General features: G+C 46.5%; 1 protein-coding gene across 2 annotated transcripts in view; it reads left to right on the top strand.

Moving 5' to 3' along the window:
• Positions 1 to 20,301, top strand: part of SLC9A8 (solute carrier family 9 member A8) — a 67,845-nt gene that overhangs the window by 24,179 nt on the left and 23,365 nt on the right. For both annotated transcript variants that reach the window (XM_047068199.1, XM_047068201.1), the window contains 4 exons: positions 3,025 to 3,108; positions 8,046 to 8,147; positions 9,251 to 9,285; positions 14,705 to 14,848. In XM_047068199.1, the coding sequence (XP_046924155.1) occupies positions 3,025 to 3,108; positions 8,046 to 8,147; positions 9,251 to 9,285; positions 14,705 to 14,848 (365 nt within the window). The remainder of the gene's footprint in view (positions 1 to 3,024; positions 3,109 to 8,045; positions 8,148 to 9,250; positions 9,286 to 14,704; positions 14,849 to 20,301) is intronic.

The following is a 20,301-nucleotide window of genomic DNA, read 5'->3' as shown; positions in this document are numbered from 1 at the left end:
CCAGAGCCCGACGCGGGGCTCGAACTCACGGACCGCGAGATCGTGACCTGGCTGAAGTCGGACGCTTAACCGACTGCGCCACCCAGGCGCCCCTACATTTTCTTGTAGTAGTTTTTTTTTAAGGCTTTTGTTGTGGTAAAATATACATAACATAGGGGTGCCCAAGTGGCTCAGTATGTTAAGTGGTTAACCTACTGACTCTTGATCTCTCACAGTTTGGTTAGTGGGATTGAGCCCCAAGCCCCCTAAGCTCTGCGCTGACAGCTGGAGCCTGCTTGGGAGTCTTTCTCTCTCTCTGCCCCTCCCTGTCTCTCTCTGTCTCGGTCTCTCTGTCTCTCTGTCTCTCTCTCTCCCTCCCTCTCAAAATAATAAATAAGCATTTAAAACTATATATATATATATACATAACGTAAAATAGCGTTTTAGTTATTTTTAAGTGTACATTTCACTGGGGTTAAATACCATTCACAGTGTTGTATACTCATCGCCATTATCTATTTCCAGAACTGTTTCATCATCCCAGACAGAAACTCGACCCAGTAAACAGCTCCCCAGTCCCCCCACCCCACAGTCTGTTCTGGTTTCTGTTTTTTTCGTATTTTCTATTGTTTTCGTAGCCCCCTATTCTACTCTCTGGCTTTATGAATTGACCGATTCTAGGTACTTTATATAAGTGGAATCATACATTTGTCCTTTTGTGTCTGGTTTATTTTACTTAGTGTGATGTTTTTAAGATTCATTCATACTGTAGTTTGTGTCAGAATTTCCTTCCTTTTTGTGGCTGAATAATATAGACGGCTCTTTGTCGATCCATTCATCTGTTGATGGACTGTTGGGTTGTTTCTCCCTTTTGGCTCCTGTGAATAATGTTGTGAATACTGGTGTGCTACATATGTTTATTTTAAAGGAAACATTATAATGCTGTGGAAACCAATATTTTTATGAATAAATATGATAAAAACAAAGGAGTAGAGATGCCTGCTGAAGCCCCTGAGATCAAGCCCGTTCTGTCAGAAAGGGAGATCAGCACATTGGAGAGAGGCTTTACTGCCTATGACACCAAACTGTGGTGTCTTTGACTTAATTGAGACCAGAAAATGAATCAAAAAGAGCGGACTTTCTCAATCTGGGGGGATCAGTGGTATATGGCATACACTGCTCAAGTATCACCTAAAATCACCTTATACCATTTGCAGGGACGTGTTGCCAAAAAGAACCTGCGATCTTTCTGTAACACTATTCACTGCAAGGCGGTACATGCATTTCCTGTGGCTACGAAAACAAATGACCAAAACTGGTTGGCTTAAGACCCCAGAGAGTTATTCTCTCAGAGTTGTAGAGGCCAGAAATCTGAAATCAGGATGTTGGCAGGGCCGTGTTCCCTCTGGGAGCGAATCCAGGTGGTAGGAGAGAATCCTTCATTAGCTTTGTAGCTTCTGGTGGTCCCAAGTATTCCTTGGCTGTGGCAACATCACCCCTTTCTCCTCTGTCTTCACATGTCCTTTGTGTCTGTGTGTCCTTTCCTGTCTCTTATAAGGACACTGTCATTGGGTTTAGGGCCCACCCATCCAGTGTGATCTCATCTGGATTCTTCCCTTAATTACATCTGCAAGGACCCTCTTTGCAAAAAAGTCACATTCTGGGGTTCCAGGTGGACATGAATTAAGGCTGGAGGACCCTGTGCAACCCACTGCAGGTGGGCTCTATACAGTGGTCCCCTGCGCAGATCCTGAGAATAGGTTGCCCCACAAAACACAGATCGCCCATTTCTTTTCACATGGTCCCAGTCTGAGGCATGAGCTTGTTGCACACGCAGCTATTTTAAGACTTAATAAGGCATTTTCAGCAGCCATCATTTGCTTCTAGTTTGAGCCTTTGAATGTTGTTTTAGGCTTTATGGCCACAGCTGTACATTTGTAAGAATACACTTAACCATTCTTCTGAATAGGGATTATGACAAGAAATCAGACTGTCAAGACTGTAGCGTGAAATTTTCCTATCAAAAAGGGCCTAATTTTGCAGTGTTAAGGAGACTCTGTATTACATGTAGTCATTTCGGATTTGAAGACCAATATGGATTTTCCCCCTGATACACCAACAATTAGAGATGTTAATATAGAACATGAAATTATGATGTCATTCCTCCCAAGATGGCCATATTCTAGAAATACCTTTCATAATGACACTTAATATTTGAATCTGGAAGCATAGCAAGGGGCTGACTTTATAGCCATGTCCCGAGTCACAAGGGCATCAGATGGCCATTATTTCATCACAGCCAGGTTTAGGAAAGTGGCACAGTTGTCTGTGACAGGCAGAGAAAAGGCCAGGGCAATTTTAAACGTGTATAGGGTTTAGTCTTCCTCCAAGTGGATTGTTCTAAGGCTTACTGTTAACTTTTTTTGTGGAGGATTTCAGTTTGTGGACTTGTTTTTGTAAGCGTTCTGTTTTCATTGAAATGTCTTCTGTATTAATATTAACTTCCTTTCCTAAGTAAAGAATAAAAAGCATACAGGGTGTGTTTGGAAGCACTTCATTCTTATTTATTTTGCTGGTCACCTTTAAAATCACTTGTCCTACATTTATTAGTGCAGGTTTTGTGGTGTCTTTGGTTTCTTCTGCTGCTTGGTTCTATCATCAGGTTCTTTTTTATTTATTTATTTTTTTTTTTTAATTTTTTTTTTTCAATGTTTATTTTTATTTTTGGGACAGAGAGAGACAGAGCATGAACGGGCGAGGGGCAGAGAGAGAGGGAGACACAGAATCGGAAACAGGCTCCAGGCTCTGAGCCATCAGGCCAGAGCCCGATGCGGGGCTCGAACTCACGGACCGCAAGATCATGACCTGGCTGAAGTCGGACGCTTAACCGACTGCGCCACCCAGGCGCCCCCATCAGGTTCTTTTTTAAACATTAAATCTTTCCACAGGGCCTACGAGGACAATTACTTTGGCTCTTCACTGACGGATTTTATTTCTTAATATATAAATTCCATGCTTCTGAGAATACCCATTTTACATTTACAGGAAGAAGAAATGTTTCGTCCAAATATGTTTTTCCTTCTCCTGCTTCCTCCTATTATATTTGAGTCAGGATATTCATTACACAAGGTAAGGCCCAGGCATGCACTGGTGCTTTTGGTCTAGGTGGCTGCCCAAGTCGGTGAGACCAGCTCCTTAAGAGCTTGGGTGTTGACCTAGCAGCGGTGGCTCTGTGTGAGCGCCCCGGGGGTGCGCTGCCTGAGGGAGAGGGGCGCACGTAGCAGTTAGTGGGTCGCTTTAATGGTTTCAGGCAGTGCGGCTTATTAAACTAGTATTTTCCACAGAGGGTTACTTTTCCTAGGAAGTGATGGCCAAAGTGATTTTTAAGTGTACACGGGCAATATATTGACTCTTCTTTTTGGACACAGACTGACACATGTTAAGAGGACAGTGTGTCCCAAGCCTTTTGATTCTCAGCTTCCCATGTGCGGCTTTTGTCCCTCCTTCGGCCTCTCCATCCTTCAGTGTCTCCCCTCTCAGTGTCCTGCCCTAGCTCGCCCTCTGATATCCCCTTATCCCCGGACTCCTTTTCTTCCCGCCATCTCCCTGGCCCAGCTTCTCCTTACCAGACTGGAGCCTCATCCTTCCCCAGCCCTCCAGCTCCTTCTGACCCATCACCTAGTCTAGTCCCACAGTTACTCTGCTCTTCTTGGCTCCTCAGCCTAGAGAGCGGCCTTACCGGCCCTTGCCCACTTCCCCGCCTCACCCCAGCATTTCTGGTCTCTGCCCTCCAGCTTCCAGTGGGACTCATTCTGCCTGGGCGGGAGCTTCTCACTTTTAAGCCAGTTTGTGTGGGGGGGGGGGGGGGGGGTGGGGGAGGGGTGTCTTTTTCTTGACGTTTTAAGTTTATTTATTTATTTTTGAGACAGAGAGGGAGAGCGCACGCGTGCACACCCACACCTGTGCGAGAGAAGGGGGGAGGCAGAGAGAGATGGGGTGGGGGGGAATCCCAAGCAGGCTCCATGCTGTCAGCACAGAGCCCAGTGTGGGGCTTGATCCTGTGCACTGTGAGATCATGACCTGAGCCAAATCAAGAGTCAGATGCTCAACTAACTGAGCCACCCAGGTGCCCCTCTTTAAATGTACTTAAGTTTTAGGGGCGCCTGGGTGGCTCAGTCGGTTGGGCTTCCGACTTCAGCTCTGGTCATGATCTCGTGGTTCGTGAGTTCAAGCCCCGCGTTGGGGTCTGTGCTGATGGCTCGGAGCTTGGAGCCTGCTTCAGATTCTGTCTCTGTCTCTCTGTCCCTCCCCTACTCACTCTCTGTCTCTCTGTCTCTCTCTCAAATGTAATAAATAAATAAATAAATAAATAAATAAATAAATAAATGTACTTCAGTTTTAAAATAAAAAAGTGACTCAACTTAAAATATTAGTAATACATCAGTTATTTTGTGAATGTGATTAAAAATTGTGAAGGTTGGAAAGTTTGGCCTACCCTATTTTGTGAATGTGATTAAAAATTGTGAAGGTTGGAAAGTTTGGCCTACCCTTCGACAGAGGAAAAGAGCCTGGACTTTAGAGCCAGAGAGACATAGGTCTAATCACGCACTGCCTCCTACAGGTGTCTTTTGGGTAGAGTCAAAATTAAAAACAAAAAAATCCCCCAAACCCTACCTCCTGGGTTGTTTGAAGGTTTGCACAAAATGAAAGAATGTATGCAGAGCATGACCCACCACATTAAATAATCGATGGTGTTCCGTGTTGTTGTTAACATCATCTATTATTAATATGACCACCGTCATTATTGATAACTTAGTAAATGAGTTAAATTTAGTCATGAGAGTTTTGTTAAAACATACTAATTAAATCTTTAGTTTTCCACCTGGATACTAAAACATAAATATTTTAAACTGTTCAGTCCAGGGGCGCCTGGGTGGCTCAGTCAGTTGAGCGTCCGACTTCGGCTCAGGTCATGATCTCACGGTCTGTGAGTTCGAGCCCCACATCAGGCTCTGTGCTGACAGCTCAGAGCCTGGTGCCTGTTTCAGATTCTGTGTCTCCCTCTCTCTCTGACCCTCCCCTGTTCATGCTCTTTCTCGGTCTCAAAAATAAATAAACGTTAAAAAAAAATTTTTTTTTTTAAAAAGGAACAGGCAAGAAGAAATTAAAAGTCAGTGTCTTTCACACTTTCATTTTATAAACAAATCTTAAAAGAACTATACGCAGATAAAAGAAAATATTTCAAAACAATGTGAAGTGGGAGTGCCCGGGTGGCTCAGTCAGTTAAGTATCCTACTCTTGATTTCCACTCAGGTCATGGCGTCAGCCATGAGATTGCATCGGGCTCCGTGCTGACAGCCAGAGCCTGCTTGGGAGTCTCTCTCTCATTCTCTCTCTCTCTCTCAGAATAAATAAATAAACATTTTTTTAAATAAAAATTTTTTTTAATTTAAAAAACAATGCTGAGGAAGTTGATTTGATCTTTGCTTAAAAACATGACACTGTGATATTATATTAGAGCATATAAAATTTTTATTTTCTAATTTTTTGCAGGGAGGGAGATAAACTTGTTCAAAATTTGAGGAAAATAATAGTTTCTTAGAAAGACATTTGTGTGAAGATGGCTTTCCAGCAGGAAATGTGACAATTTATGTGAAATGGACTAATGTGAGTTAGAAATGTGAATTCAGAGACTTCTGTTCACTTCTGTCCTCCCCAAAGAAGATAGGAAGTCAACTTTGAATGTTTTTAATATTGCTGTATTTGTTGATGTAAGTTTGAACTTGGAATAAAAATTTCAGTAAGATTCCCATCACTTAATATGCATTAGATAGGCAGCTATTGGTTCTTTAAAATTATTAATATCATATAAAGAATAGGACATTAGTTATGTCAAAGAGAAACAGATAAATTTGCTCGGCATAACAAAGGGAACTTCTTTTAGTGTGGTAACTTGAATTTGGGTAAATTTTCAATATCCAGATTAATATTAACCAGCTACATAAATTATATTAGCATTAGATTCCTATAAACAGATCAAGACTTAATTTAATCTATTTTAATCTATTTTTAACAACAAAAATAAATTAGCTCTTTGCAGAGAAAACTCCTAGATGAAAGCCTTTGGTTTAGAAAAAACAAATCATTGTGTTTGCCCTGAATATTTTAAAGTTTTTTGTGTGCTAAAGATTGATAAACCAGACAAAATAATTGAATGTTAGATTATGGGCAGCCACATCAAAATTGCAACAAAAGAAGCAAAAAAGGTTCCTGAAGGAGATAGGCTTGGTGGGGCCGTTGGTGTTGAGGTGAGGACATAACTTTTGAAGTGAGCTTTAAAATAGCAGTTCCTGTTGTCTGTGGCTTGACAGTTAAGTAGAAAATGGGATTCCCTGTCTATGCCCACAATCAGGTATTGAGGTTCCTCGGTATTGTTCCTAAGTGGAGTCCACAGGATTCTAATGAATAGCTTAATTTTTTTTTAATTTTACGGAAATTTGAAAGATTTACCATGCTACCAGGACGCAAATATATTCTCTTAAATGCTGTGAAGTATAGATGGAAATATTTTTTATCCGTCGTATTTGATGAGGATACTAATAGAGTAAAATAAAGTTATTTAAGGGGCACCTGGCTGGCTCAGTCAGAGGGGCGTGCGACTCCTGATCTTGGGGTCTTGAGTTCAAGTCTCACGTTGCATGTAGAAATTACTTAAATAAGTAAACTTTAGATAGATAGACAGATGGATAGATAGCAAGCCCTGGACAGCAAACAGGAGTTTTTGATCATATAACGTATTATCTTGACATACTTTGTAATAATTCACCTTTTCTGGGGCACCTGGTTGCCTCAGTTGGTGGAGTGCACAACTCTTGGTCTCACAGTTGTCTGTTCAAGCCCACATTGGGTATAGAGATTACTTTAAAATCTTTAAAAAGAATTAGGCACCTTTTCTTTATTAATTAAAAAATTATAATTGTATAAATTTTGGACTTTGATCAGATGTGAAACACAGTTAATTCCTTCAGTACCTATTAATTATCTTCTATCTGACGGGCATTATGCCAGTAACTATGTTATATAACAGCAGACCAGGTCACCGCCTCCTCCACTGAGCTTATAGCTTAGTGGGACAGACAGACCTCAGTCAAATAGTTACATAAATGAATATAAGATTTTGGGCATGGGGCACCTGGGTGGCTCAGTTGGTTAAGGCATCTGACTTCGGCTTAGATCATGATCTCATGGTTCATGAGTTGGAGCCCCCCCATTGGGCCCTGTGCTGATGACTCAGAGCCTGGATTCTGTGTCTTCCTCTCTCTTTGCCCTCCCCTGCTCGCTCTCTCTCCCTCTCTCAAAAATAAATAAGCGTTAAAAAAAATATATAATAATAATAATAATAAAAGATTTTGGCCATGTACCAGGAGAGGGTCATTGTGCACTGAGAGCATAGGATAGGATTTGCCCTGGCTAAAAGATCAGAGCAGGCCTCCTTCAGGAAGAGTCAAGCTATCCTCAGATCTTAAGATGATTCGGGTTCACCAAGCAAGGAGAAAGGAAGAGTGGTCCCAGCCCAGGAAGCATAATGTGTTCTAAGAACCATAAGCTACCAGTGTGACCAGAACCCAGAGAACAAAGGGGAGGTGTGAGGCCTTCACAGGGAGTCGAACCATCCAGGCTTTGGTTGGGTTTTGAGTGGAAGTGGGAGGTCAGGGTGGAGGCATCATAATCAGGCTTGGCTTTTCCAAAGCTCATTCTGGAAGCCCTTGAAGAGCTAGAGGGGGAGGGGCCCCGCTGGTTCGGGCAGTTCCTAGCAGCAGTCCAGGGTGAGGTGATGGTGGCTTGCACGAGGGCCCCATCGATGTGAATGACTCGGGGAAGGTCACACCATGACAGCTGGCTCTGCGTTAGGCGTGGGGGTGAGGGAGGACTGCCAGGTCTCCAGCCAAACCAGGTAGGCGGCGGTGTCCTTTGCAGAGAATCAGAGGTCTGGGTGGGGGATGCATGCCTTCACTGACTGGACCGGCTTCCCTAATCAGTCCTCTCATTTCTGCTTTTTCAAACAGGGTAACTTCTTTCAAAATATTGGTTCCATCACCCTGTTTGCTGTCTTCGGTACGGCAATTTCCGCTTTTGTAGTAGGTGGAGGAATTTATTTTCTGGGTCAGGTAAGAAAAACATCTTTGAAAAATCCTGAAAATCTTACGTTCTTAGAGATAGTGCAGGGGGATGGGGTAGGGACAGACACCTCGTGGGGCCTGTGTTTCATATTCAAGGTAAACACTGTCCTGGAAGGAAATCCAAACTCATATGAGGCACAGTAAAAGCATGCTGAAAGTGTCCTCGAAGAGCTTTGGTGTCTGGAATTGAGTGGATCTTCTCCATCAGACCCAAAAGTATTTGATCTTACCTGCAGACCAATAATTTAAGACCTAATACTAAAATTAAAGCAGAATATATACCATCAAGGTCTTTAGATTATAACAGTATTAGTTGTGTTCTCAGGTAAATGGAATCAAAGTTAAATACTGTGTCTCACTAAAAATTTGCATTTTAAAAATCAAACTCGATTCTGAATATGTTCACTCAATTCTAAGCTGTCCACCTATAGAATTGTATACTCCGGATTTTCCACTATTGCTAAACCAATTCCCAGTGTCATCAATTGGATGTTCTGTACTTTGAGTTCAAATTAATTTGAATTAATTTAAACCAAACCTACCCAGAAAGGTAACATGTATACTTTTGTACTCTGCATGTGTATGCACGTCATAGTTCTTTTCTTTTATGGTTACTTGCACAAAGTTTGCCTGCCCCCGTTCTGTGGACTGAGGGTCAGAGTCGGGCATCTGGGTGACCAGCAGGCCTCTCGTGTGTGTCAGATGTGTTTGCTTCTGTTGGTGGCTGTCGGCCAAAGCCCACTGCATCTGATTGTCCCCTGAACTGCTGCCACAGTGGCACCAGAATAGATCTGTCTGTCATGCAACCTTCATTGCTCAGCTTCTAGTAGCAAATGGGAATAAACTTCAGAAAACTATACTTAATTTGGCTTGAAAAGGTAGCATTCTTTTCTGTACTTTTGTTGTATAATGATTGAATGCATGCTTAAACTAAAACTTAGGAGTTTTCTTTATGTTTCAAGTGGTTTGGGGACTGAAGATTAATGTCCTTATTAGTTTCTAATAAAGCACTAATGGACATTTTAATCTTCTTGGCTGTTCTCCAGGGGTTTTTTTTTTGTGTCTATGTGTTTGTGTGTTTTATTTTACAGGCTGATGTAATCTCTAAACTCAACATGACAGACAGGTAAATCTTTCATACTGTCACCCCCGTGTGACTACTTTTCAAACTGGGGATAGTTTTCTCCACCTTGATTCCTGGGTGCGGTATTTCTCTATTCTGTCTCTTTTTGTTTTGCGGATGATTTCTGCTGAATTAACCTGTGGCTCAGAAATTAATCACAACCATATTGTGGAATTTTGAATATCTCTAGTCAGAGCATTGCTGATTGGAATAATTGATTTATTTTAAGCCTTGGAGGGAATATCTCTGGTCAGTTAACTGCACCCCGTCCCCAACACCACTCACTGCATCTTGCATTATCCAGAATCATCTTCACCTAATTTCTGAGTCTTTTCAGTGGCCACAGTGGAAAGTTGTCCTCTTGATAGATTCGGGATGGAGGGGGGAGTGAGGTGTGTATCTTTACTCTGGGGTTCCCACCAAGCCAGGCGTGGGGTAGGGTGCGGGGAGCAGGCAGGGCCAAGGTCTCCACTGTGCATATCTTCCTCAGTCTGAAGCTACTCCAGTGAGCACTCAGAGTTGCCAAGAGCCCAGCTCAGGAATTTCCTTCATCAACTTAGCAAGAAGCAACCGAGGCCTCTGTCTCCTGGATGGTACCAGATCCAGTGCTAAGAAAGTGCACAAGCAGAGTGAGGCCTGGTTTCGTCCCCTCCCTGGGAAGTCTGGCGAATGTACAGCCTTGGTCTGTGTTTCTGCACCATGAGTGCTTGCCTTTGTGGCCTGGCTGGGGGCTAGGAAGCAGGGCTCTCCTGTCAGGCCGGTCAGAGCCGTCAGTCTTCAGCAACTTGGGGACTAGAATCTCGAAGCCATTTTCACGGGAAATGTGCCTCTGAGAACAGCCAGTGCAATCTCCTCTTCCCCCAGGGACATAAATTTTGGAGCGTTTGTTGTAAGATAGTCTTGTTATATAAACAAGTAGCAAAAATCACATTCTTATTCTATAAGGAGCTAGAAATAAAGCAGCACTGAGGCCCCGCATTTTGTAAGTATTTTGCAAGTGAAGAGAACTGCCCCGTACCTAGTCATACAAAGGAAGATGTCACAGCATTCAGTCCTTCAACCTGTTCTGGAGCAACTGGTTAGAGATACAGAAATGCTTGATAAATTCTTGTGAGACGGAATTAAACCGATGTTTGTTGGGAGGTTCAGGGAGAGAGGAGTAAAAGAATTGTCCCTTAGACAAGCAGAATAAGCCAGGTAGGGATTCTCTCTCGATGTGCAGGCACTTCCTTTCCTGTTAGAAAGTGACCTTCCCGCAGACTGGGAGTGCTCTGGGGAAAATTAGCCAGCAGTTGCAAACCCGCAGCCACAGGGCCTGTCCAAGCACTTACCAGAGGGAACTTCCAGGTGTCTGGGGGTGGCCGCGGTGGGGATCTGAAGCGTGCACCCTGTCTGAAAGGGACAGCCACTTCTCAGCTCTACCTGGTCATCGCCATGTGGGAATGCAGGCACAGAATTACTGGATATTAACAACATTTTTTTTTTTTTCAAAAGAGGCCAGGTTTCTAGATTTTAATTAGGGAATTTCCTACTTTTTTTAAAAAATTTTTAATACTTATTTATTTCTGAGACAGAGAGAGACAGAGCATGAGTGGGGGAGGGGCAGAGAGAGAGGGAGACACAGAATCCGAAGCAGGCTCCAGGCTCCGAGCCGTCAGCACAGGGCCCAACGCGGGGCTCGAACTCACAGACTGTGAGATCATTACCTGAGCTGAAGTCGGACGCTTAACTGACTGAGCCACCCGGGCACCCCAGGAATTTCCTAGTTTTTAAATGTTGACAACTTACTTTTTTTTAAGTTTATTTATTTATTTTGAGAGAGAAAGAGAGACCTGTGCATGAGAGGGGCAGAGAGACAGAGAGAGGGAGAGAGAGAGAGAATTCCAAGCAGGCCATGTGCTGTCAGTGTGCAGAGCCCAACGCGGGGCTCGAACTAACTCACAAACCTGCGAGACCCTGACCCGAGCCAAAGCCAAGGGTCAGACACCCAACTGACTGAGCCACCCAGGTGCCCCAAAAGCTGACAACTTATAATCAGTTTTTCAAAACACCACTTAGGTCAAACATAAGACCCACAGACCTCTGCACAATAGAAAACATAAAAATAACTTTGTTAAACAGAGGATTGTATTGTAGAGACGTTTCTGCTGGAGAGAGATGTCACTTGTAGATACATCTGAGTCCCTTCTCCACCTCAGTCTGTTTCCTTTTCGCTTGGTTGGTGTTGCTATCTCTTTTGAGATGATAGAATAAATCAAGAAAACACACTTCTCAGTTGAACTTGTAGCTACTGACCTTTTAGAGGACGAGCCACGAAAGAGGGTGAGGCAGCAACTCACGCCACAGCGAAATGACTCCTCTGACCTCTCAATGAATCAGGCTGTTCATACTTCAGTACTCCAGGAAAACTCTGCCCCAGTACAGATCCCCAGCCCAAGCTGAGTGTGTTAGATGATTTCTGCAAAGCATTGCCCCCCAACTGTTTATATGAAAATGCCAAACACAGAAAAGATAAAGCATGTGCAGTTCACGCCCAAAAGACCACCAGCTGGGTTCTGCGATGACTGTGTCACTGAATTTGCTTTAGCACAGATCTTTCCATCCGTCCATCCCTCTGTCCATTCATCAGTTGGTCTTTTAGCTCCTGCTCTGGCTTCAGTTCAGGTTCCCACAGGGACCGTGACAAAGAACATCAACCAGGCCTCTTTTAGCAAAACTGACACCCAACACAACTAGTTTTAGCAAAAAACCAAAAAACAAAAAAGGTTGTTGGCTTATAGAACTGAAGGGTCCTGGAGTGATGGCTTCTGGCCTGACAGCCTCCAGGACTCTCTCACTGTGTCTCCGTTCTTCCTGACGGGCTTCATCCTCGGACACACTTGCCCCGCGTGGCAGCACTGGTGGCTCTGGGCTCACCCCCCCCCTTGCTTTAGCAACGCCGCCCAAGGGGCCAACCTGATTCCCAGTGGCCTGGTAAAATGCCCAGTGATGGCCCTCTCTGACCAAACTCGGGTCCCCGCCCACTCCTAGAGCCCCACACAACTATACGGGTGGAGGGTCAGAGAGGTGTGGCTCCCCAAATGGAAGTTGGGGTGCTTGTTACCAAAACCGGGGGTGTGGATGCTGAGCACAGAGAACCATAGCTGCTTGGCCGCACTGTCCTCAGAAATGGAGGAAAGGGACCAACCGAGCCGCACAAAGTCGGCACCTGACACAGGAGCCACCAAAGGCTCCCAGGTTCCTCCTCCGTCACCTCCCTCTCTCCTTCAGAGTATCCTTTTCACACGTTGTTCTTCCTGAGGCCCGTGGCGATTTACCCTGGGTGAGGAGAGGGAATCAAAGACAAAGGAAGAGTACCAGCTCTGTGTCCGGGCTGCAGCAGGAGGGCCTCAAGGCCGGGCTGCCCACAGAACAGGGCCCCTCGGGTTGGCAGCCGTTCGGTGGTGCTGCCTGTCCTTCTCTCCCTGGCCTTCCTCTTCCCTCCCTCCCTCCCTCCCGCCTGCCTTCCACAAATTCCTCTGGGCCGTGCTCAGTACAGATCCTGAGAATGTACCCATGACTAAAACATAGTGCCCACCTGCTTGGCACTCACAGTGAGGGCAAGAGGCAGGTGACATGTGTCAGCCTCGGTGAGAACAGGGCAAGTCTCGAACTGAGCTCTGGACTGGGACTGTCTTTCGGGGTCCGCCCCTCAGCTTGGGACCCAGCTGTCCTTGAGGTGAGCAGGCTGTCCCACACGAGTCCGCGTTAATTCAACACAGGGAGCTGCCCGGGAAACCAGCATGCCAGATGACCGACTTACAAAGCAGGCTACGGCTGGCAAGGCAGCCAGGCGGCTCGTCCCCCCGGCTCTGCTCACCCCGAGCCTGGGCTCACGTGACTGTGCAGAGCGGCTGAGCGTGGGCAGGCCCACCACCACGCTGGGCGAGTAGCTCCCCCTTCCCTTCCAGGCTGCGAGCTTGGTGAGGGCATGAAACAGAGGCGGGTGGTCTCTGGCTTACATCTCTCCCCGGGTCTGTCCCCTTGAGGGCCCCTGTTTTGTCTTACGTGGTGGAAGGGGGCAGACCTAATCTGTCTGCTGATCTAGAAAGGAAGAGCCAGGCACGGCATGTGGCATTGAGGGGATCGCAAGGCCTGCAAGGACTCCCAAAGGGTAGAAAGAAACAGGCAGAGAGGATAAGTCATCCAGACTCCTGGGGAGGCCCACGGGGCCCTGCCTCACTTGCCAGCCTCTGACATCTGCTGCTGCCTCTCACGGGGCCGCTGCCACACTCACCGGCTTCTCGGGCCGCCAAGTTTGCCCCCACCTCAGAGGGAGCTTGCTGCTGTCTCTGTCCCCAGATCCTGACTTGGCCATCTGCTTCCTGTCATGTAGGCCCTTGTTTAAGTAAGTGTCATCTCTTCAGAGAAGCCTTTTCTGACCATCCGCTGTGAGTGGCCCACCCCCTGCCACCCACCAGATCACTCTGATCTCCCGTGTAACGCTTGCCATTTTTCCAAACTGGCCTTAGTCTCTGGATGTTGCTGTAACCAGTGTCTCGGTGAGGAGCACGGACTTGGGGCCAGGCGGCCCGTGTTTGGATCCTGGGTCTTGCCACTTCTCAGCTGTCTGACCTCGGGCAAGTTGCTTACCCTCATTGTCCCTCCACCTGCGCTATGTAACCATGGTGGTAATGGTACCGCCTCACGTGGTTGCCGTGTGGCGCGCTGAGTTCCTAGATGTCAAGGGCTCGGAACAGTGCCTGGGACGCGGCAAGCGCCACACGAAGGTGTGCTGTCATTACGGCCTCAGTGCCTGCAACATGCCAGGCAACTAATACCTCTTTGTCGGAGGTAGTTACACCTTCCTGGGCACTGTTGGGGAAGCCCCTGGCCCGGAGGGGGGCAGCCCTGGTGTTGGTGTCCCCCAGCCCAGCCTCCCATCCCCTCGAGGCACGGCAGAGTTGCCGCTGACTTCGGCACTTTCTTAGATGCTGCAAGTCTGAGTAGAGGCTGTGGTCGGTCACAGGGGGCACTCTAGTGGCCTGGTGGCAAGGGGAGAAGCAGAGGTCACACCCAGGAGTTCGTGGGGCCTGTGGGTGAGGCCCCCCTGAGCCATCATGCTTCCAGCTGCTCTGACAAAGAGCTAGGCTGGGATGTCTGTAACGTCCATCTGTCTGTCACCGGTCAGATAAAGTCTCGGTACTTCGGTGGAAACAAGGCCGTTTCTAGCAAAGGCTTGTGGAGCGGGCCTTTCACCGCCCCACCCACAGTGTCAACCAGCAGATGTTACAAGTGGGGAAAATACACCACCTTCTGGAGTTACTTCAGCCCCAGTGTGTATTAGTACGTTAGACCACATGCAGTCTTGGCTTGGATGCTTTATATGCGGACTATGTGACAAGCACTGCAGAATTACCCCTTCTTTTTCTCTTCTTTGCAGCTTTGCATTTGGCTCCCTGATTTCGGCTGTCGATCCAGTGGCCACTATCGCTATTTTCAATGCACTTCATGTGGACCCAGTGCTCAACATGCTGGTGTTTGGAGAGAGTATTCTCAACGACGCCGTCTCCATTGTCCTGACCAAGTGAGTGTCCTTTCTTCAAGGACGGCACCGAAGGTCCTTGTAGCAAAGGGACAGGTATTTCCATGCAGTCCTTGTCGTCTGGGTGATGGGTTCGCTCGCTTCTCTGTCTTCTGTCCTGAGAAGCCCTGTCACCCCCGGCAGAACTGTCAAGGTCCCGGCTGATTCGAGGAGAGCCTGCCTTCTAGGACCTACCTGGCAGCAGTGGTTGCAAGTCCACCTTCTTGTCAGACCCCTGGGGGTGCTTATTAGCCAGAGCCCTCCCAGGCCCCACCCTCACAGCTTCTGATTCATTTGTTTTGGGGTAGGTCCCAAGAACTTAGGCTTTTGGGAGTTTGTTTTGTTTTGTCTTAGAGAGAGAAGGCTCGAGTGAGCAAGGGGGCAGAGAGAGAGAGAGAGAGAGAGAGAGAATCCCATGAGGGGCAGAGAGAGCTGGGGAAAGAGAAACCCACCCAAGCTCCTCACCGTGAGCTCGGAGCCCAGAGCGGGGCTCGAGCTCAGGGTGAGGGAGCAGCCAGTTGAGGGATGGGTGTTGGGACAGCTTTGGTGCAGACGAAAGCAGTAAACGGAGGCCCTGCTCTCCCACTTAGGAGCTGTCGCAGGTCACCTTCCCGGTTCACAGCCGTAAAATAAGCTAGTGATGCTGACAGGCGTGTCCCACCTCGAGATGCTGTTGTGTGAAAGCTACCTGGGAAACTAAATTTTTTTCGCGTGTTCATTGGCATTACTGCCCTTGTTGACAGGACCTGAGAAATTATAGATGAATCATAAAATGTCAAGAAGCCATTGAGAAAGAGAAATGAAACGAACTTAAGACCGTCTCAGATGCATTTATCGGACTCAGGGCTGTTTGTCTTGAACTGTGTCTTTTGTGGCGTTCATTAGCACGTATGGGCAGGAGACCCAAACAGTTTTACCAAAAACAGAGAAGGCACAAAGCGGTTGGAGAAAACAGCCCTGGACAGTGTTTCCCAGACGAGCTAAGAGAATTTTAGGAGTCCGTCCGTGTTCCGCTCAAGAATAGAATCTCCGTTATCTGAACACTGGCTTGTTTCCTTTGTTAAGGGATTCCTTGCTAAGCACAACCACTCTGTAGTAGTTAGCATTTTCTTGAAAGCTTTATTAGAGGTTACATTTAGAATTTTTACGTTAGAATAAAATGACATTTTTATAGTGGAAGGAACCCAGGGTTTGGAATCAGGCTGACCCGGGTTCAAGCCCCAGTGAGGCCACTGATAGCCGTGCGACCCTGAGCCACTCTCTCTGAGCTACATGTGTCTCAGCAGTAAAGTGAGGGTGATAATGCCCCAGCCCAAGGTTAGATTTGAGGATTGAATAACTACAATCCTGCGTGAAAAGCATTGGACATCAGTGAATGTGAGACCCTTTCCTCTTGTACACCTGTCCCCCAGGCACGGTTTCATGTCTTTGTCCTAGTTTTGTCCTACTTTTGCAGGAAGAACTTTCTCAAATGTTGCTTAATTAATTGCAAGAGGTGCTTAGCAGACCTTAAACAAAACCAAAAAAAAAACCAAACTTTAAAATATTTTTGTTATTCTAAAAGTAATACCTTTATTCTTTATATAAAAGTTAGAAAACACAGAGAGAGAGATTACGTGCGATACTATTACCCAGAGGTAATTACAGTTAACAATTTGGTGGGAGTATACATACATTTTATTGAGATGGGCTTATATCCCGTATACTGTATTGTAACTTTTCCACTGAGCAGAGTTGAAAAATAATGTCACATAACATCATTTTACTTGTTACAGAGTATTCTTTTCTACAAATGTACTATGATCTGTTTAGCAAGTTCCCCCATTATTGGCTTTTTCACATTTCTCTTGGCAAAAATTTCTATGGCTTTATTAGGAAATTCTCAGACATCATGCTGTAGATAAGACCTTTAAAAAATCTGATGGCAATATTTTTTTCTTGTTTAGGATCTACTCTGAAAGCCTTTTAGCTTTTGGGTTTTAACTTTGGTTCTGTGTCTTGACTACACATACTGAACATTCGTGATAAAGTATTTTGTCCAAATTGGAGGTGACATCATGAGTTATTTTTACACATTGGGAGCTCAACTCAGCTGCTTTATGTCTAATTTATTTTGCTTTTAAAAATCTGTCAGAAGGAGGATCTCTTCTGAGCTTTTCCAAGAGGAAAGAAAAGGTTAAAGGTTTTCTGTTAAAGACTTTGACAGAAGGGTAAAGATGAGAAGATACTTTCTTTTGAAAATGAGAGATGATGGAGTCGCTGTAACTAGCCAAAGTTTCTTCCTGGAAAAGTGCTTTTTTGAAGGCCAAGATCGCCTGTGATGGCAGTTCCCAAAACTGGCTCCGTGCGCCACAAGCGTGTGTAGCTTCCGGCCCCCGCCCCCCCTCACCACTGCTGGTATCCGGCCCGGGGTGGAACATGCTGAAGGCCGGCCGTCCACCCCCAGCGTCTGGCGAGGGCCCTCCGTGTGCCAGACGTCACTCAGAGACCCGCTGGACTAGACGGAGCTCAATCCAAGGGGGGGGAAGCTGCTCACGGAAAAGTGAGCGCAGTGCCTTGAGTACGAGAGACAGCCAGCCATGCTGAGGGGTTCGAGTGAGGCTTCTCAGCCAAGTTGTCCAGGAGCCGGTCGGCATATTCAGGTTGAAGAGGAGAGAGAGGGGAGGGTCGGGGAGCAGTACAGGAGAGGGCCGCTTCAGCTTTCCTCGGTTGTAGGGTAGAATCACGTCTTGTTTCAGAGTGGGCTTCACAAATGATTGCTTTCAAAGTGACCTGACGCGTTTATCTTTGCAGCTGAATATGTGAATGAATTACCCCTTTTTTTGAGGTTTTCACTTTCAAAAGTTCCAGAAAGCTATCTTCTGCTTCTTCGGGGGTTTTTTAAATTTTTTTTTTTTAATATTTATTTATTTTTGAGAGAAAGACAGAGTGTGAGCAGGGAGGGGCAGAGAGAGAGGGAGACACAGAATGCGAAGCAGGCTCCAGGCTCCGAGCTGTCAGCACAGGACCCAGCACCGGGCTTGAACCCGCGAACCACGAGACCATGACCTGAGCCAAAAACGGACGCTTAACCGACTGAGCCACCCAGGCGCCCCTTCGTTAATTTTAATTAAATTATTTTTAGCTTTGATTTGTTAGTATGACGATTTATTCTTACAATAATTGCTGTGGAGGAAACCTTCTTGCGCTCTCCGGCCGCAGCGTAAGCTCACAGAATGGATCCTGAAGCAGCCTTGTCTCGTATTCTTCAAAGTGTGAGAAAAGGACCTGAAAAACAAAAATGTAGAAATTTACCAGGTCAGAAAGAGTCCAAATTCTAATTTCATTCATGTTGAGTTGAGAAATCGTTGGCCTCTGTCCTGGGTCTCCTGTCAACCCTTGGTGTGACCTCACCAGTGAGTCACTTCCGTGGGGCCTCCGCATGAACGGAAAGCAAGGCTCCAACCAGTGTACCAGCGGCGGCCACGATATGGGGGTCGGGGCCGGGCACTGTGTGCGGGTGGCCTGCAGATCCGTTTGGGAACTGTGGGTGAGCACTTGCCCGGTGAGAACCCCTGCTGGCTCTCAGCACTCCCCAAGGTGGGCGTTAACCTGTGGTCTGCTGGGAAAGAAAGGGGTGGGGGAGTTGTGCATTCAGGTCCCTTTGGAAAACTTGTGCGAGAAAAGTTAGATTCCTTTTTTGCAGGAGTTTTCAGAACTTTTGTTACGTTACACTGTGCTGCGAATCACTACTGAAAACTTCCTGAGGTTATTTGACCAAGCTACCATTTTATCAGAGATTATCCCACTTTAAAATGATAGCAATTCATGAAACACTGATTCATGAAACTGAGTATTTCTATTGACAATTCTTTGTTTTGTTTATGGATTCAGCAGAAATTTACTGAGTGTCTTTGTATACTAGGCTCTGCCTTAGGCCCTGGATATGTGGCAGTGAACGAGATGGATGCAGGCATGGGCTTCATGAATGACTCATGACTTTGGCACTTGCTGTGAAGAAGTAAGGGACCAGGAGAGCCTGTAACATGTGAAGGGGTCAGGGCGGCTGGCCCTGAGGAAGTGATACTGGCCCTCGGTTCTGAGGAACAAACTGGGGAGCTAGCTGGGGGCAGGGAACAGTGAAAGATGACCTACAGAGAGGTGCCCATGACAGTGGGGTCCTTTCTGAATGAGGACATGGGGTCACGAGGGCAGAGGAGTCAGCTCATGCGTAGACAGACTGGCCTTCCTCCTGAAAAGCAGCAGGAAACTGTTGCTGGGTTTGAACCGGCCAGTAACCCAATCAGATTGTGTATTTTAAATGGATCATCCAGGCCAGTGAGTGGAGAATGGGTCGGTCCCTTAGGAAGACAAGGATGTTTGGACAGAGTGATGGAGCACAAGGCCCGGAACAGAGGATGGTAAGGGACGGAAGGAGAGAAGTGGATGGGCTTGAGAGTAGTCTAAGGGTAGAATCCGTTAGGAGGAGGGTCTTTAATGACAGAATAACTTCGTTGTAATGGTATAATGGTTTCCCCTTTGGGGAGAAAACCGTTCATTGAATTTAATGGCTTCCGACATTTTACTTTGTTCTGTTAGCCTAAAAGGAAAGTTCTTTTAATTCTCCCTAATGCCTCCTAAATCCACTCTCTCAGCCTGTACCCAGTGACACTTCTTTTTTTTTTTTTTTTTTGGTAATTTAAGTTTAAGTTTATTTATTTATTTTGAGAGAGAGAGAAAGAACCTGAGCAAGAGAGGGACAGAGAGAGAGGGAGAGAGAATCCCAAGCGGTTAGCGCAGAGCCTGACGCGGGGCTCGAACTCATGAACCGTGAGATCATGACCTGAGCTGAAACCAGGAGTCGGACAGTTAACCCACTGAGCCACCCAGGCGCCCTCCCAGGTCGCCCCATTCTCATCTGATTTCCTGCCATGGCTTCAATGATCCCCCCCCCAGCGGGATTCCCCCCCCAGGATCCCCCCCCACACACACACACCAGACTGGAAACACTGCCCATGGCTCCCTAGTGCCTTTGGGATGAACTACCATCTCCTTAGCTTGGTTCATCAAAAGCCTTTCACACGTCCGCCGTGGCTGCTGGTCTTGCCTTTTCTCTTGCCACTGTTTTCTGCACTGGCACCCCCGCCCCTGTCCCGTTTCTGTGTTCTGTCCCTGCTAATCTATGAAATTGAAGCTTCCGGAATGTGCTGTGCATTCTTGGGCTCCTTGCCTCTGCACATGCTATTCCCTCGGCCCCGGGCACTTTCCCTCATTTCTTCACCTGTTAACTCTTCTTTTTTCTAACTCTAAACCTGGCTCATGTGTCATGAGGAACCTTCCTTGACCACCACCAGGCTGAGTTAGATGCCCACCCTGTGTTTCTGCACCCTGTGCCCTTCCCCAAGTGGTCATTTGTTCCCGTCTTGTTTGTCTTCCTCACCAGACTGAAGGAGCCCTTCCAGGGCAGGGACTCTGCT

This window comes from Lynx rufus, unplaced genomic scaffold (genome assembly GCF_022079265.1).
Source record: "Lynx rufus isolate CCGP_SWC_20201006 ecotype Redwood Valley unplaced genomic scaffold, mLynRuf1.p SCAF_8, whole genome shotgun sequence".
In the NCBI taxonomy this organism is placed as follows: domain Eukaryota; kingdom Metazoa; phylum Chordata; class Mammalia; order Carnivora; family Felidae; genus Lynx; species Lynx rufus.
This window is presented reverse-complemented; position numbering and strand designations above follow the sequence as displayed.